At 44.2% G+C, this 23,325-nt stretch overlaps 1 protein-coding gene across 2 annotated transcripts in view; it reads right to left on the minus strand.

The window, feature by feature from the left end:
• The window catches only part of RELL1 (RELT like 1), a 74,478-nt gene extending 68,188 nt beyond the window's left edge, over positions 1-6,290 (minus strand). The window contains exon 1 of one of the 2 annotated variants that reach the window (XM_015138139.3): positions 6,114-6,290. In XM_015138139.3, the coding sequence (XP_014993625.1) occupies positions 6,114-6,201 (88 nt within the window). In that variant the 5' untranslated portion in view covers positions 6,202-6,290. The remainder of the gene's footprint in view (positions 1-6,113) is intronic. The other variant, NM_001193775.2, reaches the window with a different exon arrangement.
• Between the last annotated feature and the right edge of the window lie 17,035 nt (positions 6,291-23,325).

The following is a 23,325-nucleotide window of genomic DNA, read 5'->3' on the forward strand; positions in this document are numbered from 1 at the left end:
CCTGATAGTTACCAACAATGTACAAGGTAAAACAATCAAGGTACCAATTTTTGCCTAACAAATTAGTGAATATGTTTTTCAGGGAAAATAACAAGAATATGAAACTGAGTCTTTTTGGCTATTGCTGTGAGAATGTTACCTGGGATGACCTTCAGATCAACACTGGTGTCATCAATTGCCTCAAAAATGTGAACATCTTTGACCCTCAAAGTGCCTATTCAGGAACCCATTTTCTGTGGAAGTCCTCTGATATTTGGGCAAAGTTTCATGCACACAGGCGTTCACTGAAACAACGAGTTTTAAAACTCACTTAAAAATAATTAGCAACTGAAATCTCCCAAATAGGTACACAGTAAAGTAAAATACAGTGAATCCATATAGTGGAACAGTAGGCAGCCCTTTTTTGGGTGTGTAGGGAAATAGAGAAACATTTCTGGATAACATAAACTGAAAACGTCATGATACAAAGTTATATTGCATTATGAACCTATCGGAGTTAAAAATGCAATTAGAGGGCTGGGTGCGTTGGCTCACGCTTGTAATCCCAGCACTTTGGGAGGCCAAGGCGGGCGGGTCATGAGGTCAGAAGAGAGAGACCATCCTGGCTAACACGGTGAAACCCCGTCTCTACTAAAAATACAAAAACAAAATTAGCCAGGCATGGTCGTGGGCGCGTGTAGTCCCAGCTACTTGGGAGGCCGAGGCGGGAGAATGGCGTGAACCCGGGAGGCGGAGCTTGCAGTGAGCTGAGATGGAGCCACTGCACTCCAGCCTGGGCGACAGAGCGAGACTCTATCTCCAAAAAAAAAAAAAGAAAGAAAGAAAAAAAAAGCAATTAGAGAAGACCAGAATGAAATATGCTAACAATGGCTAGTGCCTTGGAGTAATAGGCTCAATGGTGATTCCCACTCCTTCCTCTCACAAACTTTAAATCTTTGGGGAAATTTTCCAAAAATACCTATTGTAGCTAAAGGGAAATGGGAAAAGATGGCTTGGCTACTTCACTCCCATGCAACAGTAGCAAACTTTAATCTGAGGTGTCACTCTGGGCTTTTTAAAAATCCCTATCATTGCAAAGCTATCACCACCTCCAGAATAAAAACTGTTTAATATATGTGGTCCACATTTATTTGACAATTTAAATGACATAATATAAATCAAGCCTAATGCGCACTCTGGAGGAAAAAAAATACTATATTTTTTAAAGATAAAAAGATATATGCCACTTTGCCATCTCCCAGACCTTTCAGAGACAGTAAGACAGATAGACAGGCGTTGGCACAATGCCCAGTTTACAAGTGAGGAAATGGAGGTGGACAGAACCACATGCTACAGGCATCAGGGTCTCTTTCTGATTTTTTTTGGGGGGGGATGGGGGACAGAGTCTCATTCTGTCACTCAGGCTGGAGTGCAGTGGCATGATCTCTGCTTACTGCAACCTCTGCCTCCCAGGTTCAAGTGATTCTCCTGCCTCAGCCTCCCGAGTAGCTGGGATTACAGGCATATTCCACCACACCCAGCTAATTTTTGTATTTCTAGTAGAGACCGTATTGGCCAGGCTGATCTTGAACTCCTGACCACATGATCTGCCCGCCTCGGCCTCCCAAAGTGCTGGGATTACAGGCGTGAGCCACCGCACCCGGCCTCCTTCTGATTTTTGACTTCAAGTCCAAGGCCCTGACTTAAGGCTTGGTGTTCTTTCCACCATATCATCCCATGACCTTGTTACTTACTGATTCTTTATAAATATCTTAGAATAAAAAGAATTTTCTTCCTCAAAAAAAATAGTTTAGTAATAATAAGCATGGACTTCAAAAATCAAACAGATCTGACTCAATGGACTCCATGCCAAAATCCAGCCTACACGTGAGTGACTTTTTCAACTTCTCTGAGGCTCAATTTCCTCATCTACAAACACAGGAATAAAATTACGTATATAACTGACAGGAAATTCATTGTAAGAATGCAATGATCTAGGCACTTAGACTACCGCCTGCCACAAAACAGGTAATAATAAAAATTGAATTCCTTTTTCCTACAAGAGTAAAGTGTCTACAGTGTACTAACACCAAATTCTGATTTTAGTTTTTATAAACCACACCAGTATTAATATATTAATTCTATTAATATAATTATTATATTAATTCTAATAACATAATTATTAATATATCTGCTTTCAGCAGCACACCAAATCTTTACAACCACTGAAGTATCCTAAATTATTAGGAACTACTCAACCTAATAGTTTATACCAATGACAATTTAATTTATTCTTTTTGTCAGCTTTAAATCATTTCTCTATTGTTTCAATAAGTCATTACACTTCAACATTAGGGCCAAAGAATTATTTTTAAAGAAACAATAAAATTTGTTGTTTGTTCACTTGGGGCTTTGGTCTCTCACATTCAAATTCAACTATTCAAACTTCCAAATAGATTAATTTCATTTCTTTGTTTAGAGGGGTTAGGGGCAGGGAATTGACAGAGTTTTCTCACAGTTTTCATTTCCTTTTTAAATTAAATGTAGATGTGGAATCTGAAGCTCCAAGGTGTGCTTTTTCAAAACTTTCCAAACACTGTATATTATGTGGATGTACAGCTTTGCAGCTACCTGGCTAAGGGAGAACCCAGAATTTAATAAAGCTTATCTTTAGCAACTAAAAGGGAGTCAGAATGCTGAGGGAAGCCCACAGCCCAAGGACAATGCATTTCTCCTCTTATCCGCCGCAGGACCCCTTCCACCCACTCCTTACTCCAGGGCTATATGCCCACTGTCTGAGAGAGAAACTAATAAGACTGAAGGTTGAGTAACCAGAGAACTTACGGACATAAATAAGCCAAGATGTGGAAAATCATCCCTTTGGGTGCTTGTGGTATATAGTTTCCAATGCTGCTGCTAAGAGACAAGTTTAATGAGATTCTTGTACTAGGAAGGAAGTGAAAAAGGCACTGCTACTACCCACCGTGAAGCGATCTGCCCTTCTTTTCTCTGCTTAACAACTTTGTGATAACCACATGCTTACAATTTTATGATGTTCTAAACTATCTTAGAATCTCAGCGAGACTGCAGAGGTTGACTCATATTCTATTTTTCTCTGCAGAGCAGTGGGGTACAGTGGAAAGGGAATGAACTTTGGAATCAAGCAGGCTGGGTTATCCCAGATAAAGACACATATAAAGGTACACACATACACAGACACCTCCTAGTGGTTCTGCTCTCTGACTGCTGACTGGCACAGTCCCTGTGTGATGTTCAGCCAGTTGTTTAACCTCTCTTGCCTCAGTTGCCTTACTGGAAGTAAGTACTTCATCCGGTTATGAGCAATGAGTTTAAAAATGCATATGAAGGCTGTGCTCAGTGGCTCACACCTGTAATCCCTGCACTTTGGGAGGTTGAGGAGGGTGGATTACTCGAGGTCAGGAGTTAGAGACCAGCATAGCCAACATAGTGAAGCCCCAATTCTACTAAAAAAATACAAAAAGTAGCCAGGCATAGTGGCGGGCGCCTATAATCCCAGCTACTTGGGAGGCTGAGGCAGAAGAATTGCTTGAGCCCGGAAGGCAGAGGTTGCAGTGAGCCAAGATCGCACCACTGCACCTCAGCCTGGTAAAAAGAGCAAGACTCTGTCTCAAAAAAAAAATTAAAAAATAAAAATAAACAAATAAATAAAAATGCAGTCGGGCACGGTGGCTCACACCTGTAATCCCAGCACTTTGGGAGGCCAAGGCGGGCGGATCACGAGGTCAGGAGATAGAGACCATCCTGGCTAACATGGGGAAATCCCATGTCTAGTAAAAATAGAAAAAAATTAGCCAGGCGTGGTGGCGGGCGCCTATAGTCCCAGCTACTTGGGAGGCTGAAGCAGGAGAACGACATGAACCCGGGAGGCGGAGCTTGCAGTGAGCCAAGATCACACCACTGCACTCCAGCCTGGGTGACAGAGCGAGACTCCATCTCAAAAAGAGAAAAATAAATAAAAATAAAAATGCATATAAATACTCAACCCAAAGCCTGGCACACAGCTGGCATTCAAAAGTATTTTCCATTTTTTTCCCTCTGCTTCCCTATGCTTAACGTACAAACATTAACACCATCTTCGGTTCCAAGGGGATCAGATGTTGGCTGGTCAGAGCATTTTCTCTTTACACAGGCCTCAAGATACTGGCAAATTTGTGCTCTGTATCCTTTCCTTTTTAGACACCTGTTTCTTCTTCCGCATTAACTTTTATCAAAAAGAAAAAAAAACAAAGGCTGTCATGCAATTAGATGAGTGCTTTCATCAGTAACATTCCAGTCCTGAGACCTGGGTGTTGCTCAGAGGTCAGACAAAACACACACCCACTCTAGGGATGGATTTCTCCTGCTGATGATGGCTAATTACATGCATCATGTGCTGACTTTTTTATAATTTTACTCCCAGATTAAACTCTTCCCCAAATTCTGGAGCAACTGACTCCAACCCTCTAAGGAATGTCTCCAACCTCACATCCAAGTGGAACCTGATAATGCACCTATGTGTCTCAGCAATGAAACGCAGGATGAAAATCAAAATGAACCAGCAGGGCATAGTGGCTCATGCCTGTAATCCCAGCACTTTGGGAGGCCAACGCAGGAGGATCACTTGAGGGCAGGAGTTCAAGACCAGCCTGGCCAATATGGCAAAACACGTCTCTACTAATAATATAAATAAATATAGCCGGGCATGGTGGCACGTGCCTGTAATCCCAGCTGCTCAGGAGGCTGAGGCAGGAGAATCCCTTGAACCAGAGAACTGGAGGTTGCAGTGAGCCAACATGGTACCACTGCACTCCAGCCTGGGTGACAGAGTGAGATCCTGTATCAAAAAAAAGAAGAAGAAAAAAAAAATTGTCCCATCCAATAAAACATGTCACTAGCTGCCATTTCCCCAGGTGGATGGCTAACGGAAATACGGGCCTCCTAAAAATACTCAGGAGACAATACTACCTATCTCGTTCCCTTCCAAACCTGCTCTGGTTTCTATGAAAAAGTGAAGGCCAAACTGCTAAGTCAGTGTAAAAGTTTTAAGCGACCGAAATGTTCTCAGGAGGAAGAGTTTATGGATGTTTATGGAGGAGACAGTCACTGTTGAAAGGCTTCTAGTTGCTTATTATTTGGACCTGAAGAGGAGCCACCCCTGAAATCAAGCTTGGAAGAGCTTGCTGACGTCAGACTCCAATCTGTAGTAACCCCAAACGGCCAAGCAGGTCTGTGGGTTTTTTTTGTTTTTTTTTTTAACTGAGGCTGTTAGGTGGCAATTAAGAGGAGAAGCGGTGGTAAGGAATCCCTAGTGTCTGCAGTTATAAAAGCAAGGATATGACATAGGACTTCCATAAAACTTATACCTCCTCTTAAGATTGATTTCAATTAAAAACTGCTTCATCGTTGGTGACACTTTAGCATCTCTGCTGGTGGCTTCCTGCCCTGACCACACAAGGTTCCTTTTGTGACGACAGGAATCAACACAAAGAAGAAAAATATTTAAGTTTACCAACGCGCCTTCCCTTTTTCCGAGCCTGATTTCTACAGGATATATGGGAAGAAATGTGAACTCCTTGACCTGTTACAAGAATCCATCAACTACCAAAATAAATGGAAACTTGGAAAGAGATTCAAGTCCTCTAGGTTTTAGGATATTTTAAGGTATTTAAAAGGGAGAAGGAGGCGCCGACAGCGCACCCGGTGCTCTCTGTCACGATCTTCCGCTCCCGGAGCCTTTGAGGACAAGGGCGGTGGGAAAGGGGTCCGCGGGGTTCCGAGGCGCGCGGCCGTGAAGGAAGCGCCCCCGAGGAAGCCCTGGTCCCTACGCCCCGCACAGCTCAGGGCTGGGGGACACAGACCCTCGGCGGAGGCCCCGGGGAGGGAAGGCGGGAGCGGGGCCGGCGGGAGGGGAGGGACGAGAGCCGTTGCCACGCACCGCGCCCTGCCCGGACCGCCCCGGGACAGCCAGTTGTTCAGCGCCAGGATCCCGAGGCTGTGCGAGAAAGCAGGCTCCTCGGAGCGCCGCAGGGCTGCCGTCCCGACCCCCTCGCTTCCTTCCGCGCTCCCGGGAACCGATTCAGCACCCGGCGCCCCGGCTCCTACCGGACACTCACCCGGAGCCACCAGCGGCGAACTCACGGCGCCTCCCACGAAGACAGCAGCGGCTAGGACGGCGGACCCCGGGAGTGCCCGCAGAGCCATCGCCGCGTCGCTTCGCCCTCCTTCCCCAGGGCGCCGCGTCCGGCGCTCGGGAAGGCAGAGCCGCTCCGGAGCCGGCGGGCTGATCGAGTGGCTGGGCTCGGCCCCAGGGAGCGGCGAACCCCGCCCCGCCATGGCCCCGCCCCTCCCCGCCCACCATGGCCCCGCCCCAACACACCACACCCACCTCGGCTGGGTCCCGCCTCTTCCCGCGCGCCCCGAGCTCCACCTAAGACGGCACGAGGCCCACTCATGGCTCCGCCCCCGACTCCCCGCCCACCTCAGCCTGATCCCGCCTCTCCCTGCCAATCCCGCTTCCTTTCCAAACCAGGCAGCAGCATCTGCGGCGCAGCTAGGCCATGAACACGCCCCGTTTCTCCACCCACCTCAGCTTGGCCCCGCCTCTCCTTGCCGCGCCCCGGACTCCACCTAAGAAGGCACGTGTTCCATCCATGGCCCCGCCCGTTTCCCCGCCCACAGCTCAGCCTGACCCCTCCTCTCCCTACCACTCCCGCTTCCTTTCCAAACCCAGCAGCAGCCTGGGCGGTGCAGTTAGGCTATAGCCCCGCCCTAGTGCCCCGCCCACCGTGGCCCGGCCCTGCCTCTACTTGCTACGCCCGCTTCCTTTCCAAGCCCGGCGGTGATTACGCGGGAGCCCGGGGCTGGGGAAGGGTCGCCCGGGTGCAACCTTCCTCCGGAGCTGGGACTAGGCGGGCGTGGGAAGAGAAAGACGGAGCTCGCCCCGAGAAGCACTGGACAGCCAGAAGCGGCCAGCACTGGAGTGAGCCCAGTCTTTTTTCGCTGTTGGCATGTCTATCCAGCTAGCATTCCCCTCGGTTGCAGGTCTAGGGAGTAATGCTGTGCTGGACGTCACGTTCTGTTGTTTGAAAACTAGCAGAAAAGATAAATAACTTAAATTTCTTCCTCTGTTTGCATTTAAGCTGCTCCTATGGGGAAGATACCTCTATGTATTTTCAGGAGCAACACCTTTGTTTAAAATCGTGTTCCTGTATTGCACCTTGCGCATACTCCTGCAAAGTAGATCTTTAGGTGCCCAGGTACTTATTATCTCCTCACATCCTCACATCAGCTCTGCGAGGTGACTATTAGAGGCCAGGGAGTAAACCCACAATGTCTGGGCCACCATGATAAATTGTAATTATCTCATTGTCATTGTGTTTGCTCGCTGCTGTGCCCTCAGCGCCTAGATGGAGGACAGACAGCACACGCTAAGAGGTCAGAAGTGTTTTTTGATGTTGAATCATCTTCACAAGCATTGATAGGACTCAGAGGCGCTCTCTGAATAGTTCCTCTTTACTGCCCTGTAGGGACTGTTGTTACTGGGCCATCAAGCATTTGGTTGAAGGAAATGAGGGCAGGACTTGAGCAAATACTCAACACCAGCAAGAAAAGGGGGTGCATGGGGGCTGTGGGTTTTCACAGGATGGGTCTCATCCTTGAGGTGACTGATAGCCTCTAGTTTTCAAAGAACTATTTATTCTCTCACCGAGCCCTCCACGCAGTCTGCGAGACTATTATTACAAACATTGCGTTGATGTGGGAATTGCCGGTGACGGAAGCTCAGGCCACTACACTACAGATGGCTGAGGCTGAAGGATGGAGCCCCTGACCTTTGAAGCCCAAGGGGGGCACTGCGCGTCCTGAGCTCAGCTCAGTTGGCTGCGCATCCTGCAGTCTGGCAGGCTTAGCAGGCAGCCTTTGCTAGTTTTATATCAACATAAACACTGAGAATGGATGCAGAGGAAAGCAATCCATGTGGATTTCTAACTAAAAAAGGAGAGAATCCCGGACCTAGAAATTAAACTATAAATTAGAAGTTGTAGCCAGAACGAGCTACAAAATTTGCAGGGCACAATGCAAAATGAAAAGGCAGGGCCTTTTGTTCAAAAATCATTAAGAATTTCAAGATGGCAACAACACAGCATTAAATCGATTGTGGAGCCCTCCTAAACACACAGTTGCACAGGTCACACACTTATAAAGCCAGCTCTGGTTTTGTAAGTTAGAATGTAACAAAATGCTTGAATCAAGAAATCTATTCAAAATGTAAAATGTCATTTCAAAATTGAATCATGTTTCACTCTTTTCCCACAGATTGAACTTACTATTAAAAAGACGGGATCGTTTTTGGTTGGGCGCGGTGGCTCACGCCTGTAATCCCAGCACTTTGGTAGGCTGAAGTGGGTGGATCACGAGGTCAAGAGTTCCAGACCATCCTGGCTAACACGGTGAAACCCCGTCTGTATTAAAAATACAAAAAAGTAGCCGGGCGTGGTGGCGGGCGCCTGTAGTCCCAGCTACTTGGGAGGCTGAGGCAGGAGAATGATGTGAACCCGGGAGGCGGAGCTTGCAGTGAGCCGAGATTGCCCAACTGCACTCCAGCCTGGGTGACAGAATGAGACTCCGTCTCAAAAAAAAAAAAAAAAGACGGTATCATTTTTAGCAACACATTTGAATTGTATGTCTATTACGGCTCTTCAAATATAAAAATACAATCTAGTACTTAAGCCTTACCCATTATCTACCAGGCCCTTTGTTTTACAGATGAGAGATAGTTAAGTGATCTGCCTGACATCTTATATCTACTATAAGCCAGGGTTGAAACCCAGGGCTCTGAAATTTCTCTTCCTAAACTTTCCATAACACCTGGTTGACACTCTCTCTATAAATGTCTTACTTTCACATACCCCATATACATGCATTTGTATGTCTTGTTAAAGGAATGAAGGAAGGGTAGGAGGAAGAGAGGGGGAGGGAGGGAGGAAAGTGAAGAGGGGAAGGAGAGAGGAAAGAAAGAAAATCCAGCTTATTTTCCATATCCTTAACCCTACAATAATCAATAAATTGATTTATTCATACAATTTAAATAGCTTCTACATATGTGTATCTAAAAATCCAGTTTTATTTTAAAAGTAAGAACTCCAATGTAATGGAACTTTTATTCTCTATTATGAAGGGGATGTCATATTTCTTCTGAGAACATAAAATGGAAATTTTAAAACTAAGTTATATTTCCATTTTTTCAGAAACAAAAGTAAAGTTTTAATAATTCTTAATAACTGTCATTAATTGAAAACAATAATCCTCATTCAGCCCTTAGATGTAGTCCAATCCTATGATGGGTACTCTTTTTGTATTCTTTGATCAATTCCTCACAACGATTTTATATTTAGGGAATCATTGTTAACAATCTTCACTTCAAAGCTGAGGGATTAGGGCATTACCTGAGTCACATGGCCTCTCCCTGGCACCACCAGGATGCAAATCCAAGATCAGCTCCCTCAGGCCCATACTTGCACCCTCCTCTTACACTGTTCTGCCTCTGAAATGCAGAACTCTAGTCAACCAACACCTCTTTCGCAATCTAAAGTATTGTTCTGATATTCCTTCATTGCATGTTTAACCTAGCCTTTTTGAACACCGTTTCAACACTTGCTTACATATTTTTCCTCAATGAGAATAATTTATTGATTGATGGGAATGGATTATAAGTCAGAGTGTATAGGATCAAATTTACAAACATATACAATGTGATGTCCTTTCTGATTTTCATTGTTGTTTTTCGGTTTCTCTGTAAGGATTCAGTTAATCATTCCCCTTAGTAGAAACCTTTCCTGTTTTCCTCTGAACTGCTAGCTGGTGATTTTCATCACCATCATTTAAATACATAAGCCTCACTTGGCTGGTGTTTACTCTAATTAATGTTGAACACGCTTCCGCAGAAGGTCTCTGTAGGATTTCTTCTGTGATTTAGATGTAATCATCTCTCCTTTTAAGAGGTTATATCCAGGAGATAGGCTTACATTTCTTTTTTAAAAATATGTCTGCAGGGGATAAAATATTTTATACAATCTGGGACTATTTTGATACGACAACAAATATATGCTGTGTTTCTGGTACTGGGCTGAGGGTGAAGGGATGGAGGGGAGAGTCACTACAAGCTGAAGAAAAAGATTCTAACTTTGCTTTTAAAGTTTTAAACCTACCTGGGAGGAAGGGAACAGCTGCATAAGTGAACAGGAATGGCCAATGGCCCAGGGGTCAAGGGACACAACCCTGCCAAAGATTCACTCTACTCTGTGACTCTCCGCAGCTTCTTTGGGTTGGTCTTCCAACCTATAAAATACGAGGGTGATAGGATGATTTCTTTTTTTTTCTTTTTTTTTTTTTTTTTTTTTTTGAGACGGAGTCGCGCTCTGTCGCCCAGGCTGGAGTGCAGTGACCGAATCTCAGCTCACTGCAAGCTCCGCCTCCCGGGTTCACGCCATTCTCCTGCCTCAGCCTCCCGAGTAGCTGGGACTACAGGCGCCCGCCACCTCGCCTGGCTAGTTTTTTGTATTTTTTAGTAGAGACGGGGTTTCACCGTGTTAGTCAGGATGGTCTCGATCTCCTGACCTCGTGATCCGCCCGTCTCGGCCTCCCAAAGTGCTGGGATTACAGGCTTGAGCCACCGCGCCCGGCCGATAGGATGATTTCTAAAGGTTCCCATCCAGCCCTCAGATTCTATACCATAATGAGCAATCAAATGATAGGGGGTGGTAAGTCAGGCTACACTGCAGGGTTTCTCAACACTATGGACATTGTTGGTCCAATAATTCTTTGTTGTGGGGGACTGTTGTGTGCACTGTAAGATGTGTAGCTACAATCATTGACCTTTACTGACTAAATGCCAGCAGCTCCCACCCCAGCTGTGACAACCAAACATGTCTCCAGATATTACCAAATGACTCTAGGGGACAAAATCATTCCCAGTTGATGACCACTGGGCTGGAGGAATCCCAAGAAGATCAAAAGAATTGAAACTAGAAGCTCTTGACCAAGGTTTCAGGGAAGAGGTGCATCTTGAGCTGGGTCTTGAAGGACTGGGATTGATGGAGAAATGAGGAATGTATATGAATGTATGTACAGTAAAAGAATGTGCATGGTACAGACTGCACAGTCATACATATGCATGAGGAAAAGAGGAGGATAGGTCAGCAACAACTGTGGGTCACAGCTGAGCATAATAGTCGACAAAAGGAGAATGGAGAGCTTCAAATGCTCAGGAATTTGTCATACTTTATAATAAATAATTTTATCACCAAAGTAGATTTTTTAAGGGAAGATGAGAATAATTGCCATTGTTCAATTAGATATATTCCATCATACATTAAGAAGCCTCAGCCGGGTGCAGTGGCTCACTCCTGTAATCCCAGCGTTCTGGAAGTCCAAGGCAGGAGGATATCTTAAGGCCAGGAGTCCGAAACCAGCCTGGACAACATAGCAAGACCCTATCTTAAAAAAAAAAAAAAAAAGGAAGCTTCAAAAAAGTAAAATTCAGAGGAATCTAATCAATAGCAATGGTGTTCCTAATCTCTGTCCAGTTACCTAGATCACCACATTGAGTTATGTTTCATGGGCACATGGTCTCCCCAAAATTGCAGATAAGTGATTCAGACCATTTGCAACCAGATCCTCAAAATCAGGTGGATATAACATTGATATAGTTGTTCTCAGTAAAGAGCAAGCGAGAATTATAGTAAGAAACTGTGTGGTTCGAGACCAGTGAAACCCACAAATGTACATTTCAGAGGATAAACTCTAAAGTGCATGGTGTTTATCTTAGACAAGCTTCCTTTTGATCACAACCAACAGAAACTTTAACAGTAAATGTAGTATAAGGATAAAGCACTCTTGCAGATATAAAGAAGGCCAGGCCTGAAACCCTCAAGCCAAGACTTCCCATGGCTGCCTTAACCCACACCCTACTCAGCATGACCTCCACAAACTGGCAATAGATCGGTTTCCCTCAACTTAGGAGACCATGGGGCTGCCCAGCCAGGGACTCTGAATGTAACTGTTAATCCTAGACAAGGATGTTGGACATGGTCCTCCCACTGACTGATAGGTTCTATATAGGAAAGTATCATGGAAGCCAGTAGAATCTATCAAGAGTTTTCTGGGGAAAGAAGTGATCATCAATGTCAGATATACTGAGGAGTATTGCAGGAAGTCAGGGACCCCTAACGGAGGGACCAGCTGAAGCCGTGGCAGAAGAACATAAATTGTGAAGATTTCATGGACATTTATTAGTTCCCCAAATTAATACTTTTATAATTTCTTATGCCTGTATTTACTGCAATCTCTGAACATAAATTGTGAAGATTTCATGGACACTTATCACTTCCCCAATCAATATCCTTGTGATTTCCTATGCCTGTCTTTACTTTAATCTCTTAATCCCATCATCTTCTTCGTAAACTGAGGAGAATGAATGTTGCTTCAGGACCCTGTGATTGTGTCAGCTGCACAAATTGTTTGTAGAGCATGTGTGTTTGAACAATATGGAATCTGGGCATCTTAAAAAAAAGAACAGGATAACAGAGATGTTCAGGGAACAAGAGTGGTAACTTTGAACTGGCCACTGTTGAGCCGGACAGAACAGAGCTATATTTCTCCTCTTTCATAAGCAAATAGGAGAAATATCACTGAATTATTTTTCTCAGCAAGGAACATCCCTGAGAAAGAGAATGCGCCCTGAAGGTAGGCCTATAGATGGCCCCTTTTAAGGCGTGCCGTCTTTTATGTTCGAAGCCGAAGGGATGAAATAAGCCCCAGTCTCCTGTAGCGCTCCCAGGCTTATTAGGAGGAGGAAAATTCCTGCCTAATAAATTTTGGTCAGACAGGTTGTCTGCTCTCAAACCCTATTTCCTGATAAGATGTTATCAATGACATGACAATGTGTGCCTGAAACTTCATTAGCAATTTTAATTTCACCCCATCCGGTGGTCCTGTGATCTTGCCCTGCCTCCATTTGCTTTGTGATATTTTACTACCTCGTGAAGTATGTGATCTCTGTGACCCACACCCTATTCGTGAACTCCCTCCCCTTTTGAAAATCGCTAATAAAAACTTGCTGGTTTTATGGTTCAGGGAACATCATGGATCCTGCCGACGTGTGATGTCTCCCTCAGACACCCAGCTTTAAATTTCTCTCTCTTGTGCTCTTTCCTTTTATTTCTCAACCCAGCCGAGACACTTAGGAAGTAGAAAAGAACCCACGTTAAACATCGGGAGCGGGTTTTCCCAATAGAGGAGTTTAGTAAAATAAGGACCAAAAAGTTACCCAGCAAATCAGGCAATGTGGAGGTACTTGAAGACCCTTGTGGAAGAACATTAAGCTGAGTGATAGAGATGGAGCCCAGAGTGTAGTGGGTGAAGAGTGAAAATAGTAATAGAGAGTTTTCTTGGGCCAACCACAGTGGCTCACACCTGTAATCCCAGCTCTCTGGAAGGCCAAGGTGGGAGGATCACTTGAGCCCAGGAGTCTGAGACCAGCCTGGGCAACATGTTGAAACCCCATCTCTACAAAAAGTACAAAAATTAGCTGGCTGTTGTGGTGTACACCTGTATTCCCAGCTACTCAGGAGGCTGAGGTGGGAGGATTGCCTGAGCCCAGAGAGGTCGAGGCTGCAGTGAGCCATGCTCATGCCACTGCACTCCAGCCTGGGTGACAGAGTGAGACCTTCTCTCAAAAAAAAAAAAAAAAAAGAAAAGAAAAGAAAAGAGAAAAAAAGAGAGAATTCTCTTTTCAGAAACTTGGCTGAAAGAGAACAAAAAAAAGCTGTAAGGACTTGGCAGTCAAGAGAAGGTTTTTGTGGATTGAAATCAATTTTCTGGGACAACTGGAAGGCACATGGAGAGAAATAGGTGAAGAAATCAGAGCAAGGAGAATAACTAATATAGGAAGATCCAGAGGAACTCGATGATAGCATCAAGAGCATAGGAGTTGTTGACCTCACAAAGACAAACATTTGATGCTCTGAAATGGAAGCGAGAGGCAAGAGAAGGGCACGGAGGTGTATAGATTTGCAGGTGAGAAACAGAAAGTTGAGAAAGTTCACATTAATAGCGGCAAAGCCATTGCTATGATTTGAATGTCCCAGCCCAAAATTTATGTTAAAATTGAATTGCCATTGTGATGGTATTAAGAAGTAGGACCATTAAGAGGTGATTAGGTTGTGAGGGCTCTGCCCTTAATAATAGATTAAGGCCTTTATCTCAGGAGTGGGTTAGTTATTGAGGGAGTGGGTTCCAGATAAAAAGGATGAATTCTGCCCAATTTCCACTCTGTCTCCTGTGCTCACTTACCTTCTGCCTTCCGCCATGGGATAATGCAACATGAAGGCCCTCACCAGATGCTGGTGCCATACTCTTGGACTTCCCAGTCTCCAGAACTGTGAGCCAAATAAACTTCTATTGTTTTGAAATCACCCAGTCTATGGTATTCTGTTATAGAAGCTGAAAATGGACTAAGGCAGCCATCCTCTGACAATGGAATAGACAGGAATGGTGCAAGGGTTTTGAGGAGACTATGTTAAGGCTCCCAGTAAACGTGTCTGGGTTGTGTACTGCACAAGGGCACCATATATTAACTTATCCCAGAATGTGAAGGCCAGAGATTCTGGCCTTCTGATCAAGTCACGGAAAAGCAGAAAATATACTCCTCCTGAATATAATCTCACAATATACATAAGACCATGCATATACTTGGAAAAAGAATTTGCATTGTACACTATCACTGACTACCCACGCATGGCTGTGTCCTGTGTGAATCACGCTCCAAGCATCCCCTGAGGTTACTGCTCCCACCCTCGGAGGTCTGACTCATTAATCTACCAGACTCCAATCTTGCTTCTTTTTCCCTGTGGCAGGAGGGTACAGATAGCACAGAATATACAAGCTACTGACACTGTGGAAACCAAACAGTGGGGAGTGGGGTGGGTTGTTACAATGTAGGCACAGAATGTGTGTAAGAATGCCTGTGCAGCCAAGGAAGCTTCCCACGGGGACCCTAGAAATCCCCCATTTCCCCCTACCCCAAGGTCAGAGCTGTCCAGATTGAGCCATAATACCATAATAAACTAACTGGTGGAAGGGGCACTTTTTGCCAATCCTCAGGGCCCCTGAGAGTTGTAAGGATTTGAACGATTACTGAAAGGAATGGGAGAGCTGTCCAGCGTGTGCACTGCCGTGCATTGCGGAGGGTACAGCTGGGACTGCAGCCCGTGAATTTTTCATGGGCCGATCTGCAGGATTGAGTGATGCTCTGTACGCTTACCTGGAAACTCAGAGGTAGACATGGAGAAGGCAGTTTAGGAAATAGATCTATGGTTAGGGTTTTTCCAGGAAGGAGCCTGGTATTCTAGAGGCTTTTCAAGGAATTTTGCAGTTTTGGAGGATAAGGGGTTCAGGTGATGAGCTTCAGGATAGGCTGGTTAGGACACAAAAGGACTGATTTACTGAGAGAATTTGGAGGGTCTGGCAGTCTATAAGGTGTGAGATAGAGATAGTGGGAAGGAAGGTATGAGAGAGCTGAACCTTTCTCAACCTAGTCCTTGCTGCCAATGTCTTTGGAAATCTTGAGAATCTCATATGAGCCATTCTGTTGCCAAGGCACAGGTTAACAACACAAATTCTCCTTTTCTTCCTTTCAGCATTGCCAACAAGTTAGTCTATTTTGATAGCTTCTTAGTTCCTGCTGCTACAAAATCTGTCCCTTTATAGGGGATAATCTTCTCATTCCACCTTGGGTTTAGCATGGACCATCACAACCCCACAGTTCCCATTTCTATGACACTAGGAAGACAACATATGGGCCCTTTTTCTATTCAAGGATTTCCCGAAAACCAGAGAGAAAATAAGGAAAGAGGGAACATGCAGAAGATTACAGGATCTTACAAAGTGTTTGTACAGTCTAAGCCAGATTATAACTATAGGAGTTACGTGAGTTAATGACATGAGTCATGTCTAGGTGAAATAACTGCATGTTATTTCTACAAATAGGAATATAATGCCAACCATATAAGTAGTTCTGAATTTTCTGGTGACCACACTAAAAACTAAGAACAGGTGAAATTAGTTATAATAATAGCTTTCATTTAATCCTATATATCCAAAATATCATTTCAATCTGTGTATTAATCCATTTGCATGCTGCTGACAAAGACATACCCAAGACTGGGCAATTTACAAAAGAAAAAGGTTTAATTGGACTTACAGTTCCACGTGGCTGGGGAAGGTCTCACAACCATGGTGGAGGGCAAAAAGCACTTCTTACATGGCAGCAGCAAGAGAGAATAAAGAAGCAGCAAAAGCGGAAACCCCTGATAAACCCATCAGATCTCATGAGACTTATTCACTATCATGAGCCTAGCACGGGAAAGCCCAGTCCCCATGATTCAATTACCACCCCCTGGATCCCTCCCACAACACGTGGGAATTCTGGGTGATATAATTCCAGCTGAGATTTGGGTGGGGGCACAGCCAAACCATGTCAACATGTAATCAAAATATTAAAATTACTCATGAGATATTTATCATTCTTTTTACCATACTATGTCTCTAACTGTGACTGTCCCATCTTATCCCACAACCGTGGCAGAATGCTCCTTCTATGATCTTACTTACAGTAGACACTCCTTTGCTACATCCTCCCTGGCTCTAGCCCTTGGTTGCCTACAGGATCACATTCACCTGTTTAGCTAGAGGTAACCTCAGCGTCTAGCCTCTGGGTAGCTCCTGTCCATGCAGGATCCAGCTTCTCCCTTTCAGGCAACAGACACATGCCTCTAACATATTTGGGTTGAAGAAGGTTGGTCTTTTGGCCACCATGACTCAGCCCACACTGCCAGCTGTTTATTCATAGTCAACTGGCTCCTAACTGCCCTCTGCATGTAGTTCTCGGGTAGCCACTCTGGCCTCACATGGGTGGGTGCACTTCTCTTTGTTGCCCCTCCCCAAACATGTACAGTTGCCCGTTTCTTTCCCCCTTACAACATACTGACAAAAAGGAGCTGTGTGTAACAGATTTTCCTGATGATTTGGCCAATATCATCTATAGATCCTGGTCTTAACTTATCTGTTTACTGCAGCCCTGCTTCTCTCTCTCTCTCTCTTTCTCTCCTCCCCTTTCTCTTTCTCTCTCTCTCTTAGAATTCTAAGACTTTCAACATGTCTCACCATCAGCCCACCTTCCCCAAAAATGACCCTGAAAATTGTTATTACTTTATTATGTTGTAGAAGATCAGCTGAGCCTATTCCAGATTGCAAAAGTTTTAACCTGGAGTCCATGGACTCCCAGGGAGTTTGCAAATTGAATTTGGGGGGTTGTAGACTTGAGTAGAAAAAAAAACACCCCTTTATTTTCAATAACTTCAACGTGAAGTTTGGCATTTCCTTTAACTATGAATGTAGGCAACAACCTCAGTAACATTAGCAGTATCGATGACACTAACATATGTAGCTAGGACTGTAGGTACGTGCCACCACACCCAGCTATGTTTTTTTGTTTGTTTGTTTTTGTTTTTTTTTTAGAAACAGGGTCTCATTTTATTACCTAGGCTGGTCTTGAACTCCTGGGCTCAAGCAATGTGCCCGCCTTAGCCTCCCAAAGTGCTGAGATTAGAGGCATGAGCTACTGTACTCAGCTGACATTATTTAAATATAATTGGTTTTCTTTGTAATACTATGTATTTTATTTTATGCATAGGAAAACATGATTCAGAGATGAGAGTCCATAGGCTATACTGACTGCCAAAGGGATCCGAGGCACATGCATACACACACACACACGTTTAGAACCACTGGTCTAGGCCTCCCTTTGCATAATCACACCCCTTGTAGAATTTTCTTATGCAAAGGTAACCTTCCCAGATGCTGCTTCTCTGGAAACTGCTGCAATTATAACCAAGGCTTGAGGAATGTAAGTAACTTTATCTAGCTAGCTATTTAGCAACACAGACCTATATATTTATTCAGTGGGGATATTTCTTTCCTTGCTCATAGATGAAGTTTAGAGCAAATCCCTTAATTTTCCTGGTAATAAATCTTTAAGGTAATAAAACTACTCTGGACGCTAATTGAAAACCAAGTTCCCTGCAATACTTTAAAACTCTCTCTCTCTCTCCGCAGCTTGTGTCCCAGCACAAGGTGTAGTGGATGCCGTTGTGCACAGCCCACAGGGATGTCCCAGTCATTCCTCAGCTGCTGAGATTGGCCCTGATGGCTCTCAGTTGAGTGGCCCTCTGGAAATTGTCCTTAGTAAAAGAAAATGCCTCAGCCAAGGTCATGCCTCTTCCCTAGGGACAGCCCTCATCCAATGACCGGTTAATGGGGGTGAGGAAGTGTCGAGCACCCTCTTAAGGTCAGACAACTTAAGAAGGGCCACCCCGCTGCAGGACTCTCTCATGGGAAAGGCTGAGGCCTCTGTTACAACTGCATTCCAGTTCACTGTCTCTTCTACCCAATCCTACTCCATCCGCCCCAACACACAGGTGTCAATCCACCAGGCACACCCTGACGAATCTATAAATCTTCTCACCGTCTTTATCCTGAAGAAATCGGCCTTTTTTTCTCCTTTTCTGCCAAGTTTTTCTTCTCCTCATTCCCCATCTTGCTAACCAGTTTTGGTTTTGATATTGTTTGTTTGTTTTACCTCCACAGGCTTGGGTTGTGGGAGAAAGATAAAGAAAAAGAGCAAGAAAGTTCTACTTTGGTACCCTCATCAGAGCTAAATGGTATTGGAATGTGTTAAAAGCAGACTTTTATTTTTTTATTTTTTTTCTGAGACAGAGTCTCACTCTGTTGCCCAGGCCAGAGTGCAATGGCGCAATCTTGACTCACTGCAGCCTCCACCTGCCGGGTTCAAGCGATTCTCATGCCTCAGCCTCCCAAGCAGCTGGGATTACAGGTGCCTGCCACCACACCTGGCTATTTTTTGTAATTTTTAGTAGAGATAGGTTTTCACCATGTTGGCCAGGCTGGCCTCGAACTCCTGACCTCAAATGATCCTCCCACCTTGGCCTCCCAGGTTACAGGCACGAAGCATTGCGCCAAGCCAAAAGCAGACTTTTTTCTCCTGAGAATTCTCATGGTTTTTTGGAGACATCTCTAGATCTTCCCTGCCCTCCCCTCCCCCCGCCCACTGCCCCTCTATCCCTGAAAATCTACCTCCCTCTATTCTCTTTTAAGAGAAGGAACAGGCTGGGCATGGTGGCTCACGCCTATAATCTCAGCACTTTGGGAGGCTGAGATGGGTGGATCACAAGGTCAGGAGTTGGAGACCAGCCTGGCCAATATGGTGAAACCCCGTCTCTATTAAAAATACAAAAACTAGCCGGGCGTGGTGGCATACCTGTAGTCCCAGCTACTCGGGAGGCTGAGGCAGAAGAATCGCTTGAACCCGGGAGAAGGAGGTTGCAGTAAGCTGAGATCACGCCACTTGCCTCCAGCACGGGCGACGGAGCAAGACTCCGTCTCAAAACAAACAAACAAGAGAAGGAACATCTGCTCTGACTGACTCTTCACATCTTCTACAGGCTGTGGACACCTAGTGCTACCTCCAGCTTCTTTCTCCCAAGGACTACTTGCCCCTTCGGGCCACCTCAAAGATAAGCCCTTCCATGCTTGCACCACAGGAAACATTCTTTGCTCCAAAAATCTCTGGAATGGGCTTTGGAGAGGAGATGACCGTGAGGGAGAAAAACGTGTGGGTTGGCGTGGTAGGCAGCATAGTGGCCCCAAAGATGCCCATGTTCTAATCTCTGGAACCTGTGAATGTGTTAGCCTGAGTGAAAGAGCGAGACTCTGTCTCAAAAAAAAAAAAAAAAAAGAAAAGAAAAGAGGGAGGCACAACCGTAAAGTCAGTCAAAGGAGCATGTGGATATGAAAGAAAGACACAGAGATGTTACGCTGCTGACTTGGAAGATGAAGGGAAGGGACCATGAGTCCGGGAAGACAGAAGGTCTCTGCAAACTGTAAGGACAAGAAATTGGATTTTCTCCTAGAGCCTCCAGACAGGAGAGTACCCTGGCAATGCTTTGATTTTAGCCCAGGGAGACTCATTTTAGGCTTCTATCCTACAGAACTGTAAAATCATACATTTGTGTTAAGATGCTATATTGTGGTAATTTGTTACAGCAGCAATACAGAACCAGTGCAGCAGGGTAACTCAGCCTCCACACAATGGTTTTTGGAGGGTTAGTAAAAGAAAGCTAGTTCTCGAAGGGTCACTGAAGAGGGCATAAGACTGCAAACCTCTTGAACCCAGCCCTATGGGCCCTACATTAGAAGTAAAGTCTGGGCACGTATGCATGAATTCACAGCTATATATTAATATAACCTTTGAGCAACACCAGTGTGATGCTTAGAGTCTAGACCAGCCACGGATCTCAGGAGTCCTGGAAAAGCATCCACAACTTTCAAAAGGTCCAGTCATCATCACTACTGCAGGGACCAAGATACAGAACAGGTGCACTGACCAGACCGTGTCTCCTCTCTTCTCTTTCTCCCCGGGGATAAAAAGTCCCAGTATCATGTCAGCCTATTGATTGGAGAAACATCATAAGCCTATAAATGTTGAAGCTGTTTATATATGTTACTGTGTTCCTGGTATTGAACACAGTGCTATGCACTCACTACGCACTCAATAAATGTGTGGACTTTTTCTTTCTTTTTCTTTCTTTTTTTTTTCTTGTAAGACTAGTTAAGTGCAGTAGTGAGAAGGAAGGAAAGAGTAGAACAAGGAGTGCAATCGTAACCAACTGTGACTAGCTGAGATAACTCGCTACCTTCAGACGAGCCTCAGTAAATGTGTTGACATAGTGTCTTAGACTTCCTCGGTGATATGAGTAAGTTTAACAGTCCTGCGATGAGCCATGTGAATTTAAATGGCAATCTAAGCCAAGATCATTATGGCAAGTCTCAGGGCAGTAAAGAACAAACAAATGGTGCCTCTTTCTCTAATGAGCCTTAACTTAATTTCTCAGTTGGCAGCATAATGATAAGATAAACTCCGATTTTCCCAGCAAAGCCGTGTATTCAAAATTGACATCTGCAAACTTAGTGCAGTTTGTTTTAATTCTTGCTCCTGTAGCTGAGGACTGTCAGAGGTGATAAGGAGTGTGGTCCTGGCCATGTAGGAACAAAACAGTAGATGAAAACACCACTTGGGGAAATCTGTTCCTGGACCTTTCTTAAGCAGTTGGTACCTAAATTGTGGGAAAATGCAGAATATTGTGAAATGCATCAAACACTGTCTCCACAGGGAGATTCAAATGAAAACTTTATTTGATCATCTAATGACCCAAAGATGACTTGGCAGGCTCTCAATGGATGGTAAGGGCCCTTTGTCTGGTCTATAGCACTTTCCAAGCAGCCTAACAGATGCTCCAAGGCAAGATTATGGATTGTGACAGGGGTTGCCTTCATCAGGGTGTTGGGCAACACTGCAAAAGGGATAAAATTTGCTTTTAGTGCTTTTTCGTATTGTTTAACTCACTTTCTTCCAGTCCTTTCTCTGCCTACCCTCAAGAAGTGGCCCCATCCCTCACCCCTCCACACTTCTCCTCCACTGTATAAAATTGTGCCTTCTTCGGCTCTGCTGCCCAAAAGTCAGTGCTGCTGGTCTCAGCCAGATGAAATGTGCTTCACTGATCGACTGTCAGTCTTCCTCTTAAGTATTCTAATTTTCACTAGGAATTTAACCTTTAAATTCACCTTTAATTAAAATTATTCTCAACTGACTATGAGACCCAGTAGATAACTACAAAGCATCCATGTATGTAATATAGTCATGGAAAAGAAGGTTAAGCAAAATTGTGTAGTTTGATATATTACAATAGCTAACATTTAAGTACTTATACATGAACCTATTTAATTTGTCTTTATATAAACCCAGTTGTATATGTGTATATACATTAAAATATATCTAAAATGCAGAGTATGTCACTGACCATCAGAGAAATGCAAATCAAAACCACAATGAGATACCATCTCACACCAGTTAGAATGGTGATCATTAAAAAGTCAGGAAACAACAGGTGCTGGAGAGGATGTGGAGACATAGGAACGCTTTTACACTGTTGGTGGGACTGTAAACTAGTTCAACAATTATGGAAGACAGTGTGGCGATTCCTCAAGGATCTAGAACTAGAAATACCTTTTGACCCAGCCCTTTGGGTATATGTAAATATACCCAAAGGGTTGTAAATCATGCTGCTATAAAGACACATGCACACATATGTTTATTGCAGCATTATTCACAATAGCAAAGACTTGGAATCAACCCAAATGTCCATCAATGATAGACTGGATTAAGAAAATGTGGCACATATACACCATGGAATACTATGCAGCCATAAAAAAGGATGAGTTCATGTCCTTTGTAGGGACATGGATGAAGCTGGAAACCATCATTCTGAGCAAAGTATCACAAGGACAGAAAACCAAACACTGCATGTTCTCACTCATAAGTGGGAATTGAACAACGAGAACACTTGGACACAGGAAGGGGAACGTCACACACTGGGGCCTGTCGTGGGGTGAGGGGAGGGGGAAGGGATAGCATTAGGAGATATACCTCATGTAAATGACCAGTTAATGGGTGCAGCTCACCAACATGGCACATGTATACATATGTAACAAACCTGCACGTTGTGCACATGTACCCTAGAACTTAAAGTATAATAATAATAATTAATAAATAAATAATAAAATAAAATGCAGAGTGTGTGAGATTAGAGCTCATTTATAAAATTACTGTAATTTCAATTCGGCTGATTCATCTGCACAATGATAGGTAAGTACTGTCTGAATGTTAAGAAAAGGCTTGAAAAAGTGAAAAAGCAGGTTGTCCAAAATCATCTGTAAAAAAGTTAAGATAGCAATTTTAAAATAATCAAAATTAAGTACAGAAAATGACTTTTTAAATAACTTGATGCTTTTTAATGCAATAAAGCTGTGAGGTTTTGACCTAGCTTGCTTTTTATGCCCTGACATGTTGATTTCTCTGCGTTTGAACCTAGTTCCTTACTGCAGTCTGCAGATGGCCTGGTATATTAATATTGGCTTTAGTATCACCTTCTTCAACAGCTCCAGTCCACAGACTTATTTTCTGAATCACACTTATTAGGTCCTTCATGGAAACTGCTAGCCAACCAAGTGCTGTTTATTTATTTTTATTTTTATTGTTTTTGAGATGGAGTTTCGCTTTTGTTGCCCAGGCTGGAGTGCAATGGTGCCATCTTGGCTCACTGCAACTGGGTTCAAGCAATTCTTCTGCCTCAT

This window comes from Macaca mulatta, chromosome 5, assembly GCF_049350105.2.
Source record: "Macaca mulatta isolate MMU2019108-1 chromosome 5, T2T-MMU8v2.0, whole genome shotgun sequence".
NCBI lineage: Eukaryota > Metazoa > Chordata > Mammalia > Primates > Cercopithecidae > Macaca > Macaca mulatta.